Source organism: Tinamus guttatus, unplaced genomic scaffold (genome assembly GCF_059628265.1).
Source record: "Tinamus guttatus ecotype Peru unplaced genomic scaffold, ASM5962826v1 Tinamus_guttatus_pri_ptg001023l, whole genome shotgun sequence".
NCBI classification, from domain to species: Eukaryota; Metazoa; Chordata; class Aves; order Tinamiformes; family Tinamidae; genus Tinamus; species Tinamus guttatus.
The window spans coordinates 1747-21231 of NW_028289557.1; the positions used below are offsets into that span (position 1 = coordinate 1747).

At 41.3% G+C, this 19485-nt stretch overlaps 1 protein-coding gene across 1 annotated transcript in view; it reads left to right on the forward strand.

Annotated features, from left to right (window-relative positions):
• Positions 1-519: 519 nt before the first annotated feature.
• LOC148590901 (tetratricopeptide repeat protein 39B-like) overlaps positions 520-19485 on the forward strand; it is a gene marked incomplete at its 3' end in the record, with an annotated part of 42346 nt that continues 23380 nt past the window's right edge. Inside the window, exon 1 of the mRNA XM_088538350.1 lies at positions 520-570. Within this exon, the coding sequence (XP_088394476.1) occupies positions 520-570 (51 nt within the window). The remainder of the gene's footprint in view (positions 571-19485) is intronic.

Genomic DNA, 19485 nt, shown 5'->3' on the forward strand with positions numbered 1-19485 from the left:
AGGCCAGTTTCCCCCATCCGTTTCTAATCACGGCTCCCGCACCAGAACGATGTGTTTCTTCACAGGGGCCGTGACAGACAAGCAACCTCCAGGCAGCGGAGGCGGGCACCGTGACACCTCCCCGCGCAGCCTGGCACCCGCAGGCAGCACAGGGAGCAGCGCGGACCGCGGCCGGGGCCCCGCGGGGCGGCCCCGCTCCCGCTGACCCGGCCCGGCCCGGCCCGGCCCGGCGCGGCCCTCGGCCCCGGCCCCGCCCCCGCGGTGACGGCGGGAGCCCGCGCGGCGCGGGCGGCGGGGCGGGGCCTCCATGCAGATGAGGGGGCGGGGCCGGCGAGTTACGCGGCGGCCCCGGCGCGCGGGGCCCGGCGGCGGCAGCGGCGGCGCCCGGCACCGGAGCGGAGCGGCGCGGAGCGGGACCGGCACCGGCACCGGGACCGGCGGGGCTGCCGGGCCGTTAGGGCGCGGGGCGGCGGCCGCAGCGATCCCGGCCAGCCGGCCGGCGGCGAGCGGAGCGGGAACATGGCGAGCGTAGGGAACGGCACGGAGGAGAGCGGCGGCGGCGGCGAGGAGGTAGCGCGGGGCCGCGCCGGGGCGGGCTGGGTCGCTGCTACCTGCGCGGCGGGACCGGACTGGGCAGCGGGGCGGCCCCGGGCGGCCGCTTCCTTCCCGCTTCCCCCGCCGCGACTGCCCTTCCCTACCGCTCTATATGTATATACGTATATATATACACACACTTTTTATTATTATTATGTATTTATTTATTAGTTTTCGGCTCCCCGCTGCGCGCTCTGCGCAGCTCAGGCGGCTGCCGAGCCCGGCTGGGGCCAAGCCGCGCGCGGGGATCTGGCCGTTGCACAAGAGCCAGCGCCTGGGCGCTCCCTTTGCCCCTTCTTCCCAACTTTGTAGGGGTAAAATTTAAAAACCGGCCGGTTTCCGAGGCGAGCAGCGCCCTTCCTAGGGGCGTGCGGGCTGGACGAGGATCTCCCGAGGAGCCGCGGCGCGTGCGGCGGGACTCGCTGCGCCGCGTCCTGCAGCCGTGCGGGGCGGAGGGCGTGAAACGCCCGCGTCGGGGCAAAACCGCCACATCCTGGGGCTTATTGCCCGTCCAGGAGGCAGCACCCGCGCGACTGAGTTATCCATCAACTCTTGCCGCGCTCGGTAGGTAAGTGGTTGAACTTCGCAGTTGCAGAGGTAGGGAGGAGGTAGCAGTCGGGCTATAGCTCAGCTGCCCCGCCTAAACAATAGGGAAAAGTTTGCTGTGAGTATCAGTGTTTTAATTTCCTAGGGGGAAGCGAAGCTTTCGTGTAAACAAATGCACCTGACATAAATGCACCCGAAAAAAGCTTAGTTTGAGCTACAGTGTACGAAGGCGGCGTAAGGCTTTTTCCCAGATGAGCTCCAAAGAGCTCTTTTCTCTGCAAGGACTTCTGCCTGATTCCTTGAAATCTGAAACTGCTTTGAATGGACTGTAGTTGGTAAAGGAGCGAGCACCTGAATTCCTTCTGGTAAGGTGTCAGGGTTACGAGAGGGAGGGAGAGGGAGGTCAGAGCCTGGGATCGTCAAACATCTGTTTCGGTCAGTACTGACTGATACAGCCTGACAATTTCCATCTGATACTGGGTAGGTTTAGTCACTGCTTCTGCAACAGAAGTTGTCTAGACCGCTGGTCTGCCGGTTTACCACATTTTATTTCCTAATAACCTATATGTTGTTTCAGCGGTTCTGACATGGACTGGTTGTCCTTTAGCCTTTTAAAAGAAGTGTTGAAGTTGTGAAGGCACAGCTCTGGGAAGCCGGAGAGTAAAACCAATAGCTCCTCTGCTGCATCCTTGTAAATAGTGGTGGTGTTTACCTGGAATATGACAGCTGGGAGATCTGCCAGATTTAAGTGTACTTGCTTAGTACTATATGAATAAAACTTTTTAGTACATCATTTTGCTTTGTAGGGTCTTCTGATACTTCTGTACATATCTGAAGCTTTGAAGAGGGGTATGTTAGATAAACCTTCAAGTTGCTCCTATTTAATAGGAGTTTGACTAACAGAAAGACTGCTTGTAAGCTGAAGTATAGGTAGCCTCCTTGCTGTAGCCCGTGAACGAATTTGTAGTTTTTGTTTTGTTTCTTGTGGTGCCAGGAAGTGCCTGATGCCATCTTTATCTGTATTTTATTTTATTTTTTTTTCTAATTTTATGCCGGTTGTGGGCTGTGGCTTGCTGGTGGGCCAGTGTGTTTGTGTGCCTATCTGAGAAAACGAGCAGTTGTTAAAGTTGGGATTTTTCCTATGTAATATTTCTTGTTTGATGTTCAAGTGTGTGTGGTTGACCTCTGCTAGGAAACGTTTTCCCTGGATGTTATGTGATCACAAAGTGAAAGTGTATACCTGCCTTGTGTCTGGTTTTGAACTCAAGATGATGTGCCCATGGCACTCAGACCTCTGGAGTTATCTTTCTGAAATAAACACAACATTGATTTCTACCTACTAAAAGTAGTAGCTCTTCAGTAACGTGATACTAGGATTTTGTGGAACAGGTGGTAAATCTAGGACAGAGAAGTTTAACTTTCAGGCAAAATAGTATCCACTGAAGAACAGCCACTGAAGAGTCCTCAAGCAAAACTTTAAGCCTCCCTCCCCAGCCAACCCCCCCTGTTTAAAGATTACCTTAAATAGTGGGCCAGATCTGCTTCCCTTTAAGTTCACTCTGTGCTGCCCTGGTTTTTCAAAGTATTAAAGCCAGCTTAATTGGTTACTTGGGGATCCATTAAATAAATAAAAAAAAGAACACCCTTGTCCTTGTGCATATGAGGGTTGTGGCCAGACAAAGGATCATGGTCAAGAAGTATCTAGTTGCTATAATAATGTCTTGTTTGGCCACAGTCAGTTAGGCCAAGGATTACACCCAGAGCTGAAAGTGATTTGGTGGCCTCGCTGAGATGGTTAACTCTTAGCTTAGCTTAGTTTAAGGACAACTTGGTCAGTTCAGCTAATTTGTGCTTTCAGCTTTAAACTAACCTATTAATGAAAATTGACATAAAGAACATCTGATGTTGTCCTCTGTAGTTCTGTAAACTGCTCTGAGAGATATAAAACCTAAAGACTTGTATAGGCTGGGTTTAAGCTTATCTTCAGAGCAAGTATTATAATGAAACAGGAGTTTTCATGAGTTATGTTCAAGTCAAAAGCTGTTTAGTACTGTTAGGTATGCTGCTCAGGTACTCGAGCTCTTTGCAGCAGCAACAGCTTACTGAAGATCCTACTAGTGTGCTTGTTTTTGCCATCAATTTAATATAATAATGCACTTAATCTAAAGAACCTTGCAGCTGTTCTCTCACTAATGTACGCTCTGAGGACTTCTCAGTTCTTTTATCTGATAACGCAGATCTGAAAAATAATGTCGTTAATGGGGGAAAAGCTGTTGCAGCTCTACTTCCCCTGGAAATGTTGAGAACCTGGAACAAGCTGCTCTGCACCTCTTTCACCTTATAAGGTGAAGGATTTGGTAATGTGGAGCTAGCAAAAGATACTGAATGCGCTTCCTTTCATGAAGGATGGTTATATTCGTAAAGCATCCTTGTCTGATTTGGATGCTCATATCTCTTTGAAAATTAGATCTTGTTTGGGCGAAGGGCCTACAATTCAAACTTCTTTTTTATTTTTTCAATTTACTTCAAGTCTTATGTTTTGGCATATCCAATTGCATTGTTTTCCCCTGTTGTTGTCCTGACCTCTCCAAGTTTCGCACCATAACTGCATCTAAAACAAGGCTCTTCCAGCAGTGCAGATGAGAAAACAACCAAGGGAAAACTAATCATATATAATAATTTGTTTTTCAAGAAAAAAATACTGAAGTCCTTTTGAAGAACAGTGTTCTTTGTTTTAAATAAAATATGTAGTATAAGCAGGCTGATTGTATTTATTTTCCTAGTGGCTACCGATTCAAAGTACAGGTGCATACTCTTAGGTTTATGTTATCGCTGTCGTTGGTAGATGATTAATTTCTTTTCTTCTCATACTTTTAGTTCTCACCTGGTTTCCTAAAGTTTACTTCCTTCAACCTTTGGAGCCCTTTGGTTAACTGGCCAATTTTTAAAGCAGGGTAGATATAAAAAATGAAGTTTAAGTTTTTCAGTTCTTTGGAGAAGAAAAAGAATCATGCCTAACATATATTTCCATGGAATTTATCTATTTGCTCTTAACCTTGTCCTTATTAGAGTGAGGAAAGAGAAATACAGAGGATATGGAAGGAGATGGGGTTACTGTGGTGACTGACTTAGCAGGCATGTGAACTGTAGTAGAGCCTGTTGGTTTGCTAGCATGCAGAACTTGTGGAAGAGATAAAAGTCAAGTTGTCAAGCTGGAAAAAAGAAACCATGATCAGACCACCTTTGATGGAATAATGAAATTTCATGTAAAAAAACAAAACAAAACTATTTCTTCTGAGCTAGTAGTACTACATTTGAGGGGGCGGAACATGACTGGATGTGGGGTGACTGAATACGTATTTCTATAGCAGAATATTTGTTCTTGAGGGAGAATATGAATCTAAGACTGCCATGATTTGTGAAGGTCCAGATACTACTTAAGGAGGTAAAGCCATCAGATTAACTTCTGGGACAGCAAAGTATCTATTAGGAGAGTTCATTTCAGTCTACCATAATTTTTCTTAATTCTGTTTTCTGATTTTTTTTTTTTTTTTGGGAAAACAATCCAACAGCTTTTTTTTTTTCTTTTTTTCTTTTTTTCTTCTCCTTTAAAGGTTTTACACACAATGTATCTTCCTGTTTACTAGAAACAGTGGTATACTTGTTTGGGAAGAGAAATGGGGAAGCACTGCTTTTTTTTTTTTTTTTTTTTTTTTGGGAAAGAGCAAAATCCTTCAGATTTCAGAGGCAGTTCTCAGATGAATCAAAGCTGCAGTCAATGTGTGTTTTTATGGCTGTAGTTACAGACAGGGTCCTCTAAGAATCTTTTGCAACAGGTGGATGGATATCCTCTCAGATGGCCTGAAACAGGTGAGGGTTTGCATGTGGGTGCTGGTAAATATTCTTCCTGCTTCTCTCAGGTCCAGGAATATCTATATCATCTATAATGTGACATGCAACTTGTTTACTTGTTTCTTTTCTTTATTTTTTTTCCTTTTGAATAAGCTGAATAATAATAATAATAAAAAAGCAGAGGAGGGAGAGCTGTAATGAGCATATGGTTTACTAGGGCCTCCCAGGCAAGGAGAAAAATTGGAAATGCCATCCTATGTACTACACTGAGAGAAATGTCTTTTCCTTCCCCTCAAACTCTTTTTTTTTTCCCCTAAGCTCCTTGTATATAATTATTATATCCTTATGCTATGTTAATTATTATTTCCTACTTATATAGGGATCCTACTTACATAGGGATATTTGGGAACTAAACTTTGGAGGCAAAATAGTTTACGCTGAGTGTGTGTAACTTGGACAAGAAGAATAGCTTGATCAGAACAAGATTTGTTAATTTGAGCATGATATTAAATGATATCTAAATCTGTACCTTCTCCAGATGGAAAATCTTAGGGGAGAAAAAAAAAATGCAGCTCTGGAAAATCCAGTTAAACATATCTGCCTGTGTACTGCTAGGTGATACCACTGAAGTAGCTGGCTCTGTTAAGCTGTGTTCTACAGAGCTTAAACAAAATCTGGAGAAAGAGAGATTCAGCAGCAGCTCAGCATCTGTGTCTTTTAACGTAATTTGGATTAGAGAGCTATATATGACTATAGCTCCCTCTATCAGTGGAAAATATGGGGTTGCTCGTGGCTAGTCCCTTTTAAAAGATGGAGTTGTTAGGTTGATACTTTGCCAAACTTCACCTATTTTGCTAAATATTGACTATTTTCATTGGCAATTGAGGCTGAGCTCAAAGCACATTAATAATCATGTAGTTAAGTTTCAGAGCTAACGTATTCCTGTCTTTGGTGTTCACTTACTGAAGAGTGCCAAAGTCCAAGGCAAAAGACAGTGGCTTTGAAGTCTACTTCTGTAAATACTACGATTTTTCTCATTCAGCTGATTCAGTAATATGCTTGTGATTAAAGTGCAAAATAAATGCAGGTTGTTCATCAGGAAATGAAAGTGAACAATTGTCTCAAGTTACATGAGTCAAACTCCAACTGTGAGGACTGTCCTCTTAAGTAATGCCCTGTGCTTTTCTTTCTCCATGTTTCAGAATTTCGAAGTGGAAAAGTTTGTTTTAATTTGTAACTGCTTTCTGCCTCTGCTTTAGCTTTTATCCTGAGTTTGTCTGTATGGGAAGTCAGGAAGCAAGTATCATCTGCCTCTTAGAGGAGCTGTTTCATAGCCTTTCCCTTCAGTATTTTCTGAGAATCCATATTTGGCTTCTTGCATCTTTTTGTACCTTCAAGTAGTGATGAGCCAAGTGAAGAGGATGGTCATTTTGCTAATAGAATTCCGTGTGGACAGGAGTTATTGGAGAGACTGTGTAATTGTATGTGGCGCTGTCGTTTGAAGGTTTTATATGGAATCAACTACATAATTTAACTCGCAGAGCATCACTGAAGGCAGCTGCATTGGCACAGCTGAAAAGATGGTTAAAAAGAGCACAGGAACCGGGATTAGAGGTTGGGGATTGGGAAGGAACTTCTGTAAGTGTTTTCTCTGAATGTCTTAAGATTAGCAGCCATGGGATGTAGTGTAGAGTCAATTTTAGGTATTTTTTCAGAGGCGGGGGGGGGAAGTTCTCTTGGCTAATGGGAGCTGTGCAGTTTCCCTGAATTTCTGCCAGTTTTTCTATGTAAGCAGGTCTCTCCAGTGGCACAGAGAAGGTAACTCAGTGAGTTTGAAACTAACTTTCAGCCTTGTTTTTTCTAGTTTTTATTCTTATTTTTTGGTGCTGCCATCCAGAAGGACCTGAACAGACTGCACAACTGGGCAGTGAGAAACCTCATGAAATTCAACAAGGCCAAGTGCAAGGTTCTGCACCTGGGGAGGAATAACCCCAGACACCAGTACAGGCTGGAGGGCAGCTCTGCAGAGAAGGACCTGGGTGTCATGGTGGACGACAAGTTGACCATGAGGCAGCAGTGTGCCCTCGTGGCCAATGGGATCCTGGGGTGCATTAAGAAGAGTGTCTCCAGCAGGTCGAGGGAGGTGATCCTGCCCCTCTACTCAGCCCTGGTGAGGCCGCATCTGGAGTATTGTGTCCAGTTCTGGGCTCCACAGTACAAGAGGGATGTGGATCTGCTGGAGAGAGTCCAGCGCAGGGCTACAAGGATGATCAGGGGCCTGGAACATCTGCCCTATGAGGAGAGGCTGAGGGAGCTGGGCCTGTTCAGCCTGGAGAAGAGAAGGCTGAGAGGGGATCTAATCAGTGTATAGAAGTACCTCAAGGGAGGGAGTGAGGAGGATGGGGCTGGCCTCTTTTCAGTGTAGCTAATGATAGGACAAGAGGAAATGGCCGCAAACTGAAGCACTGAAAGTTCCACAGGAACTTTCGGAAAAAATTCTTAACAGTGAGGGTGACAGAGCACTGGAACAGGCTGCCCAGAGAGGCTGTGGAGTCTCCTTCTCTGGAGATCTTCAGAACCCGCTTGGATGCAGTCCTGTGCCACGTGCTCTGGGTGACCCTGCGTGTGCAGGGGGGTTGGACTAGATTACCTTTAGTGGTCCCTTCCAACTTTAATGATTCTGTGATTCTAATGGGAGGTGACTGTACTGGTGCATCTTGCTTGGTGTTTGCAATAGCGCTCTGCCATGGTGAGAAAGGTGGAGTGGAAGCAGAGACCGCCACCTCTGGTAGCGTGCGGAGAATGCGGCCGTGTCCCTCAGCATTGCTTGGTTCTGAGGCGGTCTCAACTCCGAGTTGTGGCTGAAATCAAACAGCTGTGCACAGTTGTGCTCTGTGGTGATAGTGGTGGCACCGGTAACTTTGGATGGGTTTTGTGATGCACACCCAGGCAGATCATACACTGCTCTATTAACTCGTCTCTTTAGGTTAGGTGAGTCCTGAAACTACTGACAAGGAACACTTAAGTTTTAACAGTTACAGAATTTGAAGTATGTTTTCTTTTGCTCTGTTTATGTTCTTTCCATTGGTAATTTCTGCTTAGTCTGAAGAAATAAATAAAAAGTCACGTGCGAGACTTGAAGAATATCTTGCAACTTTGTCCCTCCCCAAACTAGTAAGAACTCTTGCCTTAAACTGTGTGCCTTAGTGAAAGCAGATATAGGTGCATGCCGTGAACTTAGATCAAATGTGAGGTAAGTGGCTCATTGCAAACTTGAGATAGTTGATAATTGTTTGGCTGATACCTTTTCTTCTAGTTAAAAAAGATTTAAGGTACTTCTTTTAAGGCTTTTGACTTTTCTGCTTTTATATGTCCAGGTGCCAAAGGGACAAAGCTGTGTTGGAAGTTCCGTGCTTCACACTAGGCAATGCAGTTGTGAAGAGTTTTCCTGTTGTGCAGCAGCAGTCGGTGCAGCTGTTTCTCCAGGCACTTGCTGCCGTATAATCTTGATGTAGAAGTGCCAGTGTTTTGATTGCCCACAAGTATGCACTTATCCTACAGTGAAATTTAAGGAAATAGCACTGAGCGGGAGTTATTACCTTCCACGAAGGGAGGAAAGACACACAAGCAGTTATGTAAAGGCCTTGAACCACTGTGACCCCATGCTCACAGTAAACTGCTACTGTCCCCCTGAGCAGAAGAAATGCAGTAGCAACTGAACTTGCAGTAGCACAGACTGAAAGAACATCCACCTTGATAAAACTTCCAAAGACTATGGATGGTGAGCCATGTGAGAACCCTTGGTGGGGCTGTGTGCATGGGGGAGGAAAGCTGCACATCACCAGCACATACAGAAGCTCCATGGCTTGTATGAGTTAATGCATCCCTTGATTCAGTGCATCTATGTAGCCTGTCTGTTCTCTTTTCTGAATCTGCAGCTTTCATGTAATGCATGAGGAGATTGGTTGCTATGTTTGGGAACAGACTGGACAGAGAACCAAAGCAGAAGGAACCTTCACTGAAAATGGGCTATCAAAGCCCTTTGGCACACTAGCAAAACTTATGGTAGATAGCAGTAATGACTCTTTTATTAGCTCAATGAAATTTTAGGGTGCATGTTACTTGTGATATTTCTGGAAAAGGATTATTCTCATAATAGGAGAATGTTTGATTTGCACTTGCCTTTTCAAGTAGCTCAGAGTTTTAGCTAACTGCCTGATTAACGCAAGGTGTGACGACTTTGCCTAGAGTAACTCCACATAATGCCAGATCTGAATGGAAAACTGTATTTTGATGTTAGGCTGTTGTCTGTCTCTGGTTCCGGTGGAAATGTGATAAACTCTTCAGAGAACATGTTTAAATCATTAGCTTTATGCTAATAAGGATGTTAAGTTGCTGCGTCTTTAGGAAGATCCTTTTCTACTCTAATGAAAAACTAGATTTTTAGTGTGTTTCTAGAAGAAATGGAGTGTATCCCATCTCTTGAGTCTTTTAACGGGTAAATAAGTTGTGCTCAGAACACAGAAGTCACTGCTTTAATGCTGTATTATGGAAATTTCTAACCGTAGTTGATGTTGGATTGTATGCTCTGATGTTCTGTTATTGCTGATGGAATAGAAGATGCCCACAGAGGCTTTTAAACTTCTGTAATGAGAACAACATTATCACAAATAGGGCTGCGGGAATTACTGCTATTGCAGCAAGAACTTTTTTTTTTTTGAGGAAGGGGAAAAAAAAAAGTTGAGAGAAAACACTTATATCTCTCAGCCCTTTATTATATAGAAGTTCCTAGTAGTTGGTGGTACTAAGCATGCAGCAAGTATTATTTCATGACATGCAAATGCATAGAGTTCCACATAGGCAAGGGATTATAGGGGAACAGGAGAGATTAATACCCAAGATGCTTATCTTAATGTGGCTTTCATACTTTTCTTGGTGTCGTTAGTTATAGGCTAAACGGGCACTGTATCATCTTTATAATGAGGTAACCACGTTTGCCCTTCTCCTTAGGGTAATCTCTTGGAGGTATTCATATGAGCACTTCCAGGTGTGTATATAATGAGACTTACTTGGAATTGCTGATTGCACTGTAATTGGTGAGCATTCTGGAATGCCCTCAGAATATACCCCACGGGGAAAAAATAATTAGTAAGAAATGATGCTTGTGTCTAGATAAATCTGTAAATAGATGCACACTGAACCTGTTCCATAACTAGAATTTTTCTTGTTAGCTTAACAAATTTATGGAAGCAGCATACAGCTTTATTTGAAATGGCCTAATAAAGTTCAACACAAGGCAATGCTCTTCCTCTTTAGCTATTTATATTGTACCCTTGTCCTTTACTAGGAATTAGTCTGTATGTATTCCCTTCCTATCCTGAGTCAAGACTGACAGTCAATTTGTAATTGCAGTTTGACCGGCACTATACTCTCCTGTCTTATCCATCCTGATAAGTGAGTGGGTTTTTTGTTGCTGTTGTTGATTGACATAATTGTGTGTATTCTGTGTGCAGTATTTATTTTAGTCTTCAGCAGGGTCCATTGGCTGACAAATAGTTATGTCTATTAGTTCTGACTAAACTGAATCTTGATGTCTAAGGATTTTCAGGTTATTGAAAAATTTAGCAGAGAATACTTTGACTTAATAGGTAACTAGTAAGCAAGTAGATCAGGGCAAAAATAGGTGTTGTAGCATTAGATCATGAGACAGCAATGGAAAGTCTATTTTTACCTCAAGTTAAATAAGTTTTTGTCACACAGTTTACAGATTATAGTAGCAGTATCTCTGACATGGAAGGAGGAAAAGGGTAAGGATAATTACATATTTTCCATGCTTATTAAAGCAGTTTGTGTGAAACTTCATTTTCCCTTCCAGTCTCTGATTTTTTTCAGCTGATCATTCTGATCATTTATGCTGTCATTCTCAGACAGCAAACTGAATCTTGCAGGAGCAGAAAAAAAATCACGCTACCTTGGCCACTGTTGCTTCACATTTCACGGTACTTGTAGATCATTTTGACTGCCCTGCTGCAACATGGTACCTAGGGCAGCTTAGATGAAATCTGTCTGGTTCTGCTTCATTATCCTTATTAAAAGTACTGAAGTATGGGAACAAGGGTGAAAAGGTTTGCGAGACAGCTGAACAGATCTGCTGTCTTTGGACTCCTTGTTCTTCTCCTCTCAGTCTCCAAGATGAGCACATGTGCTGTAATCTGGTGACCGTCAGACCGACCCTTGTCTGTTCACGTTGTTAAGCTGGCATGCCTCTCCTATCTACATTTTTCTTTCCCCTTCATGTTAGCTTTTATCTTATTTAGTGAGCTTTGCTCGCTCGAGTCCAAGGGAGCATCTTAACCAAGATTGTCTCTTTTGTTTCTGATAGCAGCAAGCCACCTCACATTCCGCTGTCTGGTTTAAGATGAAGTCTCTGTATAAATTAGCAGTTGTGGCCTGATAAGCCTGATGACAGGAGGAGAATAGGAGAATTTAACTAGCTGTGAAATTTTAAGTTTGCTAGGATTGATGAGACTGGAAGTCCTGACTCTAGTTATAGGAGGATGTGAAACTTCTAGCTATGTCTTTTCCTCTTCCAATGCAGAGCGAAAAAATGACGTTGTCAGTCTGCTTGGAAACTGACTTGAGATGTGTACTAAGCATTTTCTTGTGAGTCCAGATAGCTGAAAGCAGGAAAGTTTTGCCAGAGTTGTCTTTCCACAGCAATATCTCATTTGTGCTAGATGTGTCTTGAAAAACTTAGGTATACCTGCTACTTGCTGGTTACCTATCAGAAGATATAAGCAGGATCTTATCAGCCACAGGGGAAATGAAGTTGCTTTTGGCTGGTAGGTTTTCATTTAACTTTTAGAGTATGCTTGAATGATAGAACTGAATTTTCTGTAAAAATCTTGACAGGTTTGGTACAAAGTTCTTGCAAGACTTGGGCACATCTGATTTGACATGCATTAACCTGACTGAATTCTCTAGGCTATCTATAGGACATACTTGCAGTTGTCCCCTTTTCAGTAGTGTCTATCCTCAGAAGCCAAATGCTCTGTGTTGTCGCGGCCTGTTCAGTCTCCTCAATCTCCTTCCCCTGCTTCTCCAGTCACTTCTAGGCAATGATAAAGCAGACTTACTCAACTGGGGTCCATCTTGCTGTTTGTCAGTCTCTCACTTTGGAGTTGCTTGGTGTTCAGTTCTGTCCAACAACAAAAAAATTAGTAGTCATGTATTGTAGTCTCTGCAGAGATGTTCAACTAGGAACATAATTCCATGCATTTCTGTTGGACTAGCAAATTCAGTTTGAATAAGTGATTTTTTTGTGCCATTCGCAAACATGACTATGCCTAAATGACATTTCTTTGAACTTACTTATCCTGGCATGTGTATGTGAGGGAGAAGATAGCTAACTAATTTAAAAACAAGCAAGCTCAGCAATGCTACTACTCTCTTCTCAGAAATGTTCTTTATGCAAAAGCAACTGCAGGCTGAAGTAAGAAATCCAGGTCAAGCGCCTACCAGGTGCCCCTGACATTCAGCCAACTTTAATTGACTATACATTGCTGCTTTTTTTGTGTGTAAAATGTTGTGCATAAATGTGAATGCAGTTGTTGACAGCAGTCGCTTGGATGTTAATTCAAATAAAACATTTTGTGACTCTTGCTGAATGTATATCTGAATCTGCTTATTTTCCCTTTTGCAATCATAAAGGAGAGGGTGTGTTTAAAACATCACAAACTTAACCAATTACACTTATATCCAAGCAGATTGAGGACACTGTCCTGGAGTGCAAATATCTTATGTCCAATCCAAATAATTTCAGGAAGTCCTAGATCTTTTTGCTTTTTCAGCAGTAAGATTGGTCGTTTTTGATTCTGCCCAACTTTACAAAAAGAGAATAAGGGGCGGGGGGGAAGATAATGTGTTATTCCACAGTTACCCGGTTTACATATACTTGCATTCAAATTAGGAGTTGCAAAGTTTGAAAATTTAGAAATGTCTATTACCTGCATTTAATTAAGCAGGTAATTTTGGTATAAGCCTATGCCTTGTGAACATTCAGAGGGGATATTCTAAGCTTCATTTTTCATGTATCTTCTGGTAAGTTGAAGGTGACCTGTTGCATGGAAAGGTTACCGCTTTCCTGCGTGTAATGGAGAAATCTGTTTTTGTGGGAAGCCCTCCTAGCTCTTTTGAAAATCACTGACCTTTTATGCAAAATATGCCTGAGATTAATGTTCTGTAAGTTTGAAATAATGCATAAGCACAAGAAACATGCAAGCTTTTTTTTTTTTTTTTTTTTTTAACTTTTAAATAAGAGCTGTTCACCTAAAGGAATCATGGCTAAGTTATGAGGCCTCTAAGCTCTATAAAGCTGCTTGCAACATTTTTTTTTAAAGTTTTTATTTAGTTAGTTTTTTGTAAAGGCTGGGTGTACTGAGTAAAATAGCTTTTGTGCCTTTCAGTTCAATTCTTGCTACTTCAAGCCTATTTCTGTTTCTGGGAGGGTAAATTACTTCCCTTTTTGTAGCAGCTATGTGGTTTCCTTTCACTTTCCAGTTCCCTCTACAGCTCATGTGTTTCTGTCCCTATGCTACCAGCTGTTAGTACTGGTATCCTGTGTCACAATCACAAAGTTGTAGGTTAGGCTAATTTCAAACCAAATGTTTAAAAGTAATAAGTAAGGAGAGAATCGGAGAGAATCATATCTGTTCTTTTCTTATTTCTGTTTCATTTAAGAAATGACTACTCTTAGTCTAATGAAGTTATAGCTAAAAGTATATTGCAGTTTTTAAATTTGTGGTAATGCAGAGTGTTCTCAGTTGTAAGTTTCAGGAAATGAAAAAAGCATACATATTTTGGAAGTAGAATTGGAAGTAGGTTGGTTTATGCAAGTACGTTAGTTTTTAGATTAATACTGAATGGATTCAGTCAGGATAAACGGACGCATCAGATTCTGGTTTCTGCTGTTATGGAGGAAATTGCTTTGTCTCACAACAGCTGGAAAAACACGCAGACCAAAGGAGCTATGTTTTTTTCATGTCACTGCCCATTTAAGTAACAGTTGAATTCTGTCCTTATGTGACACAATCATCCGATTGTTAGTGCGCAGGAAAGGTGTCTATAACAGATTATCTTTCATAGGTCAGGGTCTCAGAACTGCTTTTCTTTTTTTAGTTCATAACAGCTCCTATCCAAAGTTCATAAGTGTGTTTAAGCTTCTAAAAATGCATTTTAAAATAAATGAATTTACAAATGCACAGTATTGCAAGCTTAATTTTCATGCTTTAAACCACTAAACTGCAGTGATACTCAACTACATGATTCCTGATCATGAAGTCATATTTTTCCATATTTGAACGTCTTCCACAAATAGCTTTTTTGAGGGCGGCAGGAGGAGTTTAAAGCAACAAGATCAACACAGTATAAACTCTAAGTAGGTCTGTTACAGGGAGAATGATCATACGTATTTTGGGAAAGAGCACTATTCAAAAACTTCACTAAAGAGGAGTCTAAAGATTCACTATCTTTTTGATTCAGTGGAATGGAATTCTGACAGTAAATCCCATGGTGGGATGGCATTTATGGCTGTGGTCATAAAATCTTGTACATGTTAACTGAAAAGAAGAGTTTTCGTAAAGAGATGCTTATTTGTCAGAAGGACTTTGTCAACATCTATCAGTCTAGCCAAGACAAAAGGGCTCTGTTTTTGTATCCCTGAATAATGTGCTTTGGAATTTTATTATTGCTGGGATGTTCAGTAAGTTTTAAATCTAGTGATTTAAAGTTGTCCCACTTATGAGCCTGAAATTCAAAATTTTTAGCCACCAGTTTCCTCAAAATTATTACTTATGCAATCGTGGTTAAGAACAAAGAGAAATGAATGCTTACAAAGTTGTGTAATAGAAAAAAAAAGTCTGTTTACTTTGTTCAGAATATTTTTTATATTCTCTTCTGTTTGCTAATAAAATATAGAGTGACTGCCAACTTCCAAAAACTGTCCATTCTCTATATCCTACCAATGTTTCTGTAGAAAGGAAGATCATTTCAAAGAATTTTCCTTCACAGCCCAAGTCTGTTGTGGGGATTATTTGAGATCGATCTCTTCACACCCCAGCTCTTTTCTTCCTATCGTCATACTTGTTCTGTTGCACTCATTTATTAATAGGAAAAAAAGAGGTTTCATCCATGTTTCACCAAGCCATTGCTAACCACTGCTATGGATGTGCTGATACCCCATTAGCTCCATCTGGACAGTTTTAGCCAGTGGGGATAGAGTGTTTCCCCTGACTTGGAAAAGCTCCTTCTGAGCTTCTGATCTAAACCTGGCCTGATCTAAACCTCAGAGTCAGGTAAGTGATGATTTTCATGGAAATTCAGTGTAAGGCAAGCTGTTCTGTCCTTCTGGTTTGGGCAATAGTAGGTGCCGAAGTAGGGCACTTAGACATCTCAGTAAAGCGTCTCTTTATATTAAATCCAGTCAGTGATTTGTAAATCAGCAGCTGTACTTCCTACAGGCAGTTAAGAGCACTAGTTGTGTAGCTCATCCCTGCTTTTGACTGTGGTGAATCCCTTTCAGCCTGCCATGATTTTGAAGGAAACAATAGTGTGGGCATGAATTACAGAAGATAAAAAAGACAGAAATAGTAAAACACTGCCACAGAAGTTTTTTTTTTTTTTTTTTTTTTTTTTTTAAAAAAAAAAAGGACAAGAATAACAGAGTGTTGCCATGTTTTATTAGAAATCTGGACAGAAGCTTCAGGACTAAAAAGCATCTTACTATCTTAAGCATGCTTACTGAATATGAAATTGTATGTAAACATTCCTGTGCTTTACACAATATCTTAGGGTGTTTGCTTTCCAGGGGAGGAGGCTCTCCCTTTGTTCTCCTTCTTTTCTTGAAATATTTTTTTGTTGGTGTTTCCTTTGCCTAATAGTGAGCACTGCCCCCAAATCATGGATAGTGTTTCTAGATGCTGTTGAACTCGAGGTTTTCTGAATATCGGAAACAGGTATTTCTGAGTATCAGTTTTCACTGATAGAGAGAATCTAGTTGGTTCATACCTTGATCAGTACTGATGTCCTTGTCCTAAGTCTGGATTTTGAGGGAATAGTTTTGACTGATAGATCTTGCTTAACACATGTTGAAAAGAGAAAGGAGTAAACATTCTTAACTTGATAAAATTGGCAAGTTTAAGATGATACTTTACAGAGAGTCACAGGGTATAGTTTATGGCAGCCTAAAGGTAAATGACTTATGAAGAATTTAGAAGAAAGGGCAGAGTTCATTTTTCATGCTAGGATTTCTGTAACAGTCAAGGCAGGCAGAGGAGGCATTGCAGCTGCATTAGACAAATTACAAACTGATATATCTCCTGTTTGAATGCGTATTTCACATTTTGATTTTCATGCAGTTTTGCAGGTGGGTTTTGGTCTTCTACGAATGGTTTCTGCTTTCACTGCTGAAGGATCGTGGAACTCTGCCTGTTTTTTCTGTGTTAGTGCACTACACCCTTTTATGGCCACATCTGGCTTAACTTTCACTTTTGTGGATTTGTAAAGCCTGAGTGTCTCAAAGTTGTGTAAATCTAATTCATTTCAAACCTGCTTGCATCTTGGAAAAAATGCATCAAAAAGATGCAGCAATCCACCAAAAAAAAAAAAAAAGATATAATTGAAGAACAGTATGTTTGAGACAGCTTTATTTTCTCAAATCTTGCACCTATGTTTCTCACATTGTGGAAAAGTCTGAATCGATCTTTGTCATGCCATCTAGTGGTAGTTTTATTTGCACTGCTGTATTTTATGTTTTTAGGTTGAGCTGTTGTCTGAAAACGACTCAATAAAAATCTGTATATTCACAGCTTAGCTAGTAGTATATACTAAGGCATATTGTTGTAAGGCTTAAATATTAAGCAATGTATTTATTTTTCCAAGCAGAAAACCTGAAAAAAATGCTGTGTTTCCCAGGCGGTTAAGCTGCAGGCCTGTGTTTCGTGAAGGTTTCTGTTGAATGTTAGTGGCTGTTACAATAGGGAGGTGTAGGAGCAGGACCTTTAGGATGTGCTGCAGGATAGACTCAAGGTGAAGGATGTAAAACAAGGACAGTCTCTCACAAACCCCTCTGGCCACGTAAATAAAGGTGACTGTTCCGCTACTGACACTGCTGAAGTGTAGAGACCACGGTAGATGTTAAACCTCTGGACTTTTTGGGTTGACATAAAGAGTGTCGGTGGGTCGAAATGGGGGAGGCGGATCTGTATATTGTGGGTGTGTGTGGGTGTATGAACACCTGTATGTGCACATCCTACACACATCCACTCACCCAGCTGTGTGTGTATATACAAGTGAAAGTGCAACTACTGATTCCTGTCACTCTCTGCCGTTTTAAATATCTGGATGATTCAGTTAGTGTTTAGAACTTACATAAAACAGAAAGTCTGTCTTGGAAAGAGAGCATGATATTGTCTGCTTGCAGACTTTTAGTTTTTTCTCTTGTTGAACAGAGCTGACTTACAAGTAAATAATAACTGAGACTATATGAAGGAAAGTTCTGAGTATTTTAGGTTATTTTGCTGTATATATTTTGTTAGAAACAGGATGAATCCCAGAACTTGATCTTGAACTTTTTTTTTGGGGGGGGGGGAGGGTGGAGGGGGTGTCTATAGTGAAATATGGGTAACGAGGTTCTTAAGTTCCTGTTTTTAGGGAACTTGGGCATGTTGGCTTTTGTTCGGCTTCTGGAAGTTGAGTTCAATGCCATTTCTTGGCCTCCTCGGGGTGGTTTACTGTAGTCTGCGTAGCAGGACCCGTTCTGTCTGCTCTAGTATTGTCAACCATTAAATTTACATTGACCAAGTGCTTTTGTTCAAGCTATCAATTACACTTCTAAATACATTTATATTATTCCTTAGCAATGACAGTTGCAGACAGTAAAGAAAAAGCAATTATAATAGTTCAAACTCTACGTAGTAGCATAGTCTATCAGTAGAGCATGATGAAATTGACTTTCCTTTGTGACAGTGTTTCTCTGAATGAAAGAATTCCTTTCAGTAAAAATGAAGTAACTTTTTCTTAAGGGTGTATTACAGTTGTGTAGTTTATTGGTGAATGTGTCATAGATCAGTGAAGCACTACCTAATGCTTCATCACAGTGTCTAATTATCAGCTGCATTTTTGGTGTTACTGCTGAGAGGGTAAAAATGAAACATAGCTCTATTTTCTGGAATGTTAATGAATATAATAGCTTTAGTTCTTGTCATACTTATAGTAAATGTCACTAAAGCATTAATCTTCCACCTCACTGCCAGCTAGGTTAATACTTTAAGCTTTTATGGTAATAGTTGAGTGTATATGAGTGGGTAGCCTTAAAGTAAGCTGTAACTGATGTTTTAGCAATGAATTTCAGTGTTTTTTTTGTTTGGTTTGTCAGTGGTATTTTTCACTTGCAAGCAGATTTTTCTGGAAAGTTGCTGCTAACGGCATGTTAATGCCGTTGTTATTGGTGGTCATGTAGATGGAAAATGTTACAAGTTTTGTCTTTGCTTATTTCTTTGTCTATCAAGACAGTGTTATTTCTGGGAAATGGTTAAAAATTATAAAAAGCTTATTCTGTCATGCTTCCAGGTGTCCTGATTATAGGAAGAACAATCATAAAACTGTTTCTATACAAGGAAAAGCTGAGTTGGGTATTATATTTTGACTTGAAAAGGCCATAATTTGGATGACATGACAAAGGTTTACAAATTTTAAGTGTCAAGGAAAGGGTGGGTGAGAATAGATTCTTCACTGTCTCTTTCCAGTTCTAAAGATAAAGGTAATTAAATAAAGGTAGCAGAATCCAGATTCAAAGCAAGCAGAGATAATTATTCTTTAGAAAATAGGTGGTAATTTGTGGAATTGCTTGCTATAGTTATGATGATAGGAATAAAAAAGTTCATATGAGTTTGTGGGAAGACTGGCAGTACCTGGAGCAGAGGTCCATTGAAAACTGCTAAGTAAACAAACCACGCCAAGTCCTGGAAATTCCTTGTTGAGTTGTCAAGGGCTGGAAAGTGTTGGGTGGAAGGAAGAAAGTAGAGAAGTAGCAGTGACATTTGCCCTGTTCTTGGGTTTTGCTACGTACCTTTTAAGACCTCTGGTGAAACTGCATAGAGAAGTAACAGACTGTTCATCTGAGCCATAGTGACTCTTTTCATATTCCTGCCTCTTGTTCTCTGAATTAATTTGACATTTGAACCTAGGTGGAAAAGATCTCATCTAGAAAGAGGAAGTAGCTCTATCCAGCCTTTTAATGTCTGTACCGAGCTGTTCATGCTGCTCTTGCTCATGCATGAGTTGGCTGTGTATACATGGTATTTCTGCATTTTGGATCTGATGTGTGTAATCAGGCCAAGCAGTGTGCCAACAATATGCTCAGAATACCTCAAATTGATTGGTTTCTCTTGGTAAGTATACTGGTCAGCTAGCACATCCTGAGCTAGCGCATCAGAT